The 7,500-nt window shown below is 38.4% G+C and overlaps 2 protein-coding genes across 2 annotated transcripts in view; one reads left to right on the top strand and one right to left on the bottom strand.

The window, feature by feature from the left end:
- LOC122242577 (uncharacterized) overlaps positions 1–6,412 on the top strand; it is an 18,562-nt gene extending 12,150 nt beyond the window's left edge. Inside the window, exon 4 of the mRNA XM_086531632.1 lies at positions 6,116–6,412. Coding sequence (XP_086387758.1) covers positions 6,116–6,397 — 282 coding nt within the window. The 3' untranslated portion in view covers positions 6,398–6,412. The remainder of the gene's footprint in view (positions 1–6,115) is intronic.
- Positions 6,413–6,526: 114 nt separating this feature from the next.
- Positions 6,527–7,500, bottom strand: part of LOC122252848 (uncharacterized) — a 73,189-nt gene continuing 72,215 nt past the window's right edge. The window contains exon 5 of the mRNA XM_086531842.1: positions 6,527–6,556. Within this exon, the coding sequence (XP_086387968.1) occupies positions 6,527–6,556 (30 nt within the window). The remainder of the gene's footprint in view (positions 6,557–7,500) is intronic.

Below are 7,500 nucleotides of genomic sequence, written 5' to 3'. Positions count from 1 at the left end.
TAACGGATTTTTATTCTTGGTTTTTCGTACTTTTGGAGACCCAGCATTTTTTACAGGTATCGTTTATCTATATTTTTTATTGAGATTGTTTATATGGAGGTTTATTGTTTTTATATTTTATATGGAGGTTTATTGTTTTTATATTTTATATGGAGGTTTATTGTTTTTATATTTTATATGGAGGTTTATTGTTTTTATATTTTATATGGAGGTTTATTGTTTTTATATTTTATATGGAGGTTTATTGTTTTTATATTTTATATGGAGGTTTATTGTTTTTATATTTTATATGGAGGTTTATTGTTTTTATATTTTATATGGAGGTTTATTGTTTTTATATGGCTATGATTATTAATAATAACTGAAAACTGGCTTTTACTTTAATTTTCTCACGGTTTTATAAGGAAATTGAACATTTGAAGAAACGTATGATTATTCACTTTAATTATTTTTCTATTTCACTTTGTTTTGTCACATATGTACACATGTACACACACACACACACATATATACACGCACATATATATATATATATATATATATATATATATATTTATATATTTATATATATTTATATATATATATACACATACATACATACATACACATACATATATATATATCTATATATATATATTATATATATATATATATATATATATATATATATATAATATATATATATTTATATACATACATACATACGTAAACATACACATACACTTACATATATACTTATATATATATATATATATATATATATATATATATATATATATATATATATGAATATGTATGCATTATGTATAGTTATATATCTATACATGGATAGATAGATAGATCTGAGTCTAGCTGCCGTGGTGATCGGACGTGTTTTTGCCTCCTCCCCGCCGCAGCCCCGCAACTCAGCAAACCATGCCTTCTCATGGTCCCGCAGTGTCAGAGGGTAATCTGACCCCTCCCCCAGGGTTTGAGGGGGCCAACCTGGGGGCTTCCCTGGTGCTTCCTCGGGCAGCTAGCCCGAGCCCTCTTCCCCAGGGTGAAAGGGAACCCCTGGCCCAGGGTAATGTGCCCCCCTCCCAGGGTACCGGGACCTCAGCCCTAGGATATGGGCCCCCTGGCAGCGTGGGTCCGAGCTGCCTGCCCACGAGAATGGGCACCCCCATGGCAGTCAGGGTAAAGGCTGCCCCCAGGCCCAGGGTGAGGGGTATTTTTTCAGCAACATCACCAACAATGACAACAGTGCAAACAACCATACAGAAAACAGGAAATCAATGTATCAGTGCGGCAGTGTTACAATAGTGCTTAACACAATTTTGTGCTTCATCGCAACAAAAAGGCCGTGGCCAAGGTCTGTCCTCAGTGATCAAATCAGAAAATACTACAGACCGTCTGAAATCGAAGAGGCCCATGACATTGCCATCATCCTATCAGACTCTAGAAAACCTAGAAATACGACACGGGACACTAAACGGATGACGAACATTATCGTGCATACTATGCTTGATCAATGTGTTGAAAATCCAAACATTGTGTTCGTAACAACAACGACGGACACCCCCCCAACAGACTGGTTGCCACCAAAGAAACCAGGTATTTCAACAACTTTTGTAAAATTCTTCCAAAAGTGTACAGACCAGGGAACACAGACCTACAGTGGGCCCTCTTACACAGACCAAAATCTGATGGAAAACAAGATCGACCTGCTGATCGGAATGTTTTCTGAGCAGCAGGCATCTTTAAATAGAATCATAGGGAAAGGTGCAATATGTCCCTCCCCCAACCTCCCATCTCCCACCCATGGGCAGAATGCATACGAAACGTTTCCGTTTGCATCTCCTCCCCCTACCTCCACCCCGATACCCACGACCAGCAATCCTTCCCACCCGATACCTTCCTCTCTCTCCCTGCCTGGACCTCCGCACCCGTTATCCTCCCTCCCCCTGCCTACGGTCAGCCAGCCGCATCGTGCCCTTGCTGACTCGCCGGTCCCCAACTCTGCTGAGCCATCTACGCGCCCCACCATCGACGCTCCCAGCCAGCAGACCCCCGCCCCTACAGGAGACATACCCGCCTCCCCGAAGCATGATTCAACCACGAACTCTCTCTCCGTCAGACCGAAAACAGGTATGCAGAATAAGACTAGGCATGAAGCTTCTACACAGGTATCCCCTAAACGAAGCTCCAAAAAGAAACAAAAGAAGAACAAGCAAGAGCAACTCGATCCCAACCGCCACTGGGAGGAAACAGCTCAGCAGCAGGTGGAAGGAGCTTCCGCCCCCCCTCCTGCCCCCCGCCTCCAGCAGGGCACTCAGTCATAATCAATAATTATGCTGAGAAAACAAGAGTCAATCACGAAACAACGAAACAAGCACAATCCACCCAAGACGACGATGACGAAGGTTATGTCAAGGTCGTATCAAGGAACAACAAAAGAAAAGCAAGAGAAGAACAAACTCCAAAGCCGCTAAAAGGAGCAGACCGACCTGACACAGTGTACCTCTATATTACCAGCTGTCATCCAGACACAAATGAAGAGGACATTGAAAATCACCTCTGTGAACAATTCGAAAACATAACAAGTGTAAAAGCACACCGCACCAAGATGACCCATGATTACTACACCAGTTTTACAGTGTCAGTAAGAGGAAAGGACATAAAGCCAGATATTTTCATAAACTCAGACGCTTTCCCCGCAAATGTGAAAGTGTTCTTAAATAAAAACAAGTACAAGAACGACCAGAACGTTTGACCAGGCATCGCCGTCAGCAATGCCTGTGACAAGATCGCACGAGGTCATAAAAATAGAACACATTAACGCACAATCTCTCCTCGGGCACTTTGACGAAATTAAAATGCTAATTGAGGAGAGAAACATAGACATTTTGTGCATCAGTGAAACATGGCTCCACCAGGAAATGGTTAGTAATTTTATAACTGTTCCAAATTTCAATATCTATAGATGCGATGCGATTGAAAAATAAACCATTCTTTATCTTAGGTGATTTAAATGATGATTTGACTAAATCTAATGCTAAATTAGCTAAGATAATAAAGAAAAACAAACTAGAACAAATTATAGATAAACCTACACGTATTACAGAAAACACCTCATCCTTATTAGATTTAATAATAACTAACAGGTCAGACATTATCCATCATACGGATGTCATCCCGTGTCATATTGCTGACCATGAACTTCTTACACTCACATTAAATATAAAGAAACCAAAGCGACCACCGATAACAAAAACATTTCGTGACCTTAAGCATTATAATCTTCAATCATTCATCGAGCTCATCAGATCTAAAGAGACGATGCTCTTAAATATCTTTTCAACAGATGATGTAGACAAACAGGTAACTATCCTTACGGAAGTGATTAAAAGCAGTATTGACGCGTTGGCACCTCTTGTAACGAGAGTCGTCAGACGTCCCCCTGCTCCATGGATAGATGACGAAATCAAGAGGGCTATTAAAGACAGAAATAATACCCACCATAGTCTCAAAAATAACAGAAATGACGCCGCCCTTAAGGCAGATTATAAAATAAAAAAGAAAAATGTTAAACAGTTAATACAAAGTGCAAAAACAAATTATTTCAGAAACAGATTCATAGAATATAAAAACAATTCGGATAAAACATGGAAAATTATTAAGTCAATCGTACCTAGCAACAAACACCACACTGATAATTGTACAAGTTCTACACAAAGCACAGAGTATTTTAACGACTTCTTTTCAAAAATAGGTAAACTAACTTATGAACAAACAAATGCGTCTACATTACAGCAAAATATAAATCAAGCTATGCCTACATCTAATATTTTCAGACCAAAACCAATTGATGTGGTGACTATTATCCTAGTAATAAAACACCTTCGCGAAACAAATGCCGTAGGAGCAGACGGTATTGCTTTGCGCTTTATTAAGGATAGTCTACCAGCAACCGCACATTATCTGGCGGTCATAATTAACACTTCCCTGGTCACTGGTGTTTTTCCATCGCTTTGGAAACATGGAATAGTAACACCAATTTTCAAATCAGGAGATATAGACGACGTTAATAATTACCGCCCTATTACTCCCTGTATTATCTAAAGTTTTGGAGAAAATCTTAGCAAATCAACTAACGAATTTCCTGGAGGCCAATAACCTATTATCTAAAACACAACATGGCTTTAGAAATAGGTTATCCACTGAAACAGCGTTATTGCAGATAACTAATAAAATTTATGATAATATAGACAAAAATCAGGTTAATTTACTCACATTATGTGATCTTTCAAAAGCTTTTGACAGTGTAAATCACAAAATTCTTCTTCACAAACTAAGATCCCATAAAATTGATACTTTCTGGTTTACTAGTTATCTGAATAATAGAACGCAATCTGTAAAAATTAATGAAATCATATCATCGAAACAACCAATATGTTTTGGTGTTCCACAAGGATCCATCTTAGGCCCAATCCTATTTACAGTTTTCATAAATGACTTATCAACCATTGCTCATAACTGCCTGCTAGTGCAGTACGCCGATGATTCACAGTTTCTCCATAGTGACTCAGTAAATAACTTAAATACATTAATAAGAAATACTCAAAACACTCTTACACAAGCTAAAATATACTTTGAAAGTAATGGTCTTAAATTAAATCCCCATAAAACTCAATGCATATTCATAGGTAGTCGACAGAACATTGCCAAAATCCCCATCGACAACCATAGAATTTGAAGGCCACCCTATCAAACCAAACATTTCAGTGAAAAATTTGGGAGTACACTTGGACAGATACATGACATTTGAAACACACGTTGATAACATACACAGGAAAGTAACGGGTACATTAATATTTCTAAATCACATAAAAAATCAAATCACTACGGATACTAGAATCATGGTCGTGCAAACACTAGCTCTTAGCATAATAAACTACTGTTCAAATGTATGGGGTTCAACCAACAAAACACAAATTCAAAAAGTACAAAAATTACAAAATTTTGCTGCAAGAGTTGCACTGGGTAATGTCAGTAAATTCGATCATATTACCCCATATATACAAAAATTAAAATGGTTAAAAGTTCATCCAAAGTGCATTTATGATACCTGTCTCTTTACCTTCAAACTGATACATGGATTCTATCCACCATGGTTATTCCCCCTGCAAACTGTAGGGAACACAGCTGGCATTCAAACACGCCAGGTAAATTCCCTATATGTAAAAAGATCAAATACAGAAACAGGGGCAAGACAGGTACAAATTCGGGGACCGAAAATGTGGAACTTGTTACCAGATAATATTAAAAACATTAACAACTTTTGTAATTTTAAAATAAAATTGAAAGAACACCTTTTTACTCATCAAGTGTAAATATGTATGTATTCATATAAGAATAACCATTGTAATTTATGGAATAAAATGTTTGAATTTGAATTTGAATAATGTACACAAAATAATTCAAAGATCCGCGCCACACACATCCGAGGACCACTGCGCGACGTTGTAAAACTGGCATCAATTTCTTAGGATAAACCCCCCTGTCTTCCTTCAACACAGCCATTGCAACCCAGCCATTCACAAACCTCACAGAACAGAAGTGAACAAGCAGAGGCACCGCCCACCGCCTGGCAACAGTGCATGAATGAAAGGCAACTGCGCCCCCTCCCCGCCACGCTGCACTCGGCCGCTGGCAAGCACGCGGATTGCACGTCTCCATCATGGCCACGCAGGGACAGGTCTATTTGACGGCTTTTTGGAACATTTTGCACTGGTTTTGGTTTTGAGGGTGGGAGATGGTTGAGGGGGAGTATCATGTGACGTGCCGGTTTGTGGCCTGACATCGTTATGTGTTTTTTCTTTTCTTTTCTTTTCTTTTCTTTATATGGTTTAGGAGCAAGGTTTTATTATAACTATTGTGGAATTTGGTGGGGGGGGGGGGAAATTAGGTCATAGATTTGTTATTTGTTCTTATGAAAGGGTCGAATTTAGAAGTCATTTGCCTCGAGCTTGCTTTAGGATGCAGTTTCAAGGTCGTTCGTGTAATTCCTTCACTCCAAAGCGACAGCAATTCTTCTATTATTATGAATTGAGTAAATTTTTCTTCTTGTGTACAGGTTATCAAGTGCAAGGCTGCAATTGCATGGGAGAAGCAGAAGCCCCTGAGCATCGAGGAGGTTGAAGTTGCTCCTCCACAGAAGGGCGAAGTCAGAATTAAGGTAAGATTTTTTAAAATGTCCAATTCAGTCGGATCTTCTGGGTGCTTGACTAAAACCTTGGGCGCATTGTGCAGATTTGTGTGCACTAGGAATTATTGCAGAATACCTTTGAGGGAAGTTTTCTCATTTTGTGGGGCGATTTTATGTGTAGGATGTGGAGAAAAAGAAAAACCACTGTAAGGGGCATAAGGAACATTTAAAATAATCCTTTAGTCTTGATGCTCACTTAGTGAATGTTAAACTTGTAACACACATTCTGGGAAGACGGGAAGTTTGTAGACATTGGTATTTTATCATAAGACCTATTTATCATGTACTGAGGTACATGCCAAGATATACCTAAAGACCACATTGTGACAAAATTTAAAAACGAATGGGTATCTCTCACTCACAGATGAGTTTTATGATCTTGTTTTTTTTTTTTTTTTTTTTTGTTTTTTTTTTTTTTTTTTATTATAACTATTGTGGAATTTGGTGGGGGGGGAGGTGGGGAAAATTAGTTCTAGAATTTGTTATTTTTGTTCGTATGAAAGGGTTGCGAATTTAGATGTCATTTGCCTCGAGCTTGCTTTAGGATGCAGTTTCAAGGTCGTTCGTGAAATTCCTTCACTCCAAAGCGACAGCAATTATTTCTATTATTATGAATTGAGTAAATTTTTTCTTGTGTACAGGTTATCAAGTTGCAAGGCTGCAATTGCAGGGAGAAGCAGAAGCCCCTGAGCATCGAGGAGGAGGGTTGTTATGAAGTTTGGTCTCACTCCACCAGAAAAGGGAGCGAACAGTCAGGAGATTAAGGTAAAGATTTATTATTTTAAATATGTCCAATTAGTCGGAATTAAGGGGTGCTTGACTAAAACCTTGGGCGGATTGTGCAGATTTGTGTTGCCCTTGGATTATGCAGAATACCTTTGAGGGAAGTTTTCTCATTTTGTGGGGCCCGGCGTTTTTAGTTAGGTGTGGAGGAAAAAAGAAAACCACTGGTGAGAGGGCCAAAAAGGAACATTTAAAATTAATCTTTAGTCTTGATGTCACTTAGTGAATGTTAAACTTGTAACACACACTTCTGGGGAAAGAGGGAAGTTTGTAGTCGACATTGTTATTTTATCTTAAGCTATTTCCATTTATGAGGTACATGCCAAGATTATACCTTAAAGACACATTGTGACCAAAATTTAAAAACGAATGGGGATCTTCACTCACAGATGGTTTTATGCTTTGTTTTTTTTCCATAAGATATTAAAAGTTGAACAGGGATTATATTCCAGATACCAGCTTGACCCCTC

The sequence above is a fragment of the Penaeus japonicus genome, unplaced genomic scaffold, assembly GCF_977035675.1.
Source record: "Penaeus japonicus unplaced genomic scaffold, GWHDUDI00000001_assembly GWHDUDI00000036, whole genome shotgun sequence".
In the NCBI taxonomy this organism is placed as follows: domain Eukaryota; kingdom Metazoa; phylum Arthropoda; class Malacostraca; order Decapoda; family Penaeidae; genus Penaeus; species Penaeus japonicus.
Note: the sequence above shows the minus strand (reverse complement) of the source record. Positions and strands in the feature narration are given on the sequence as shown.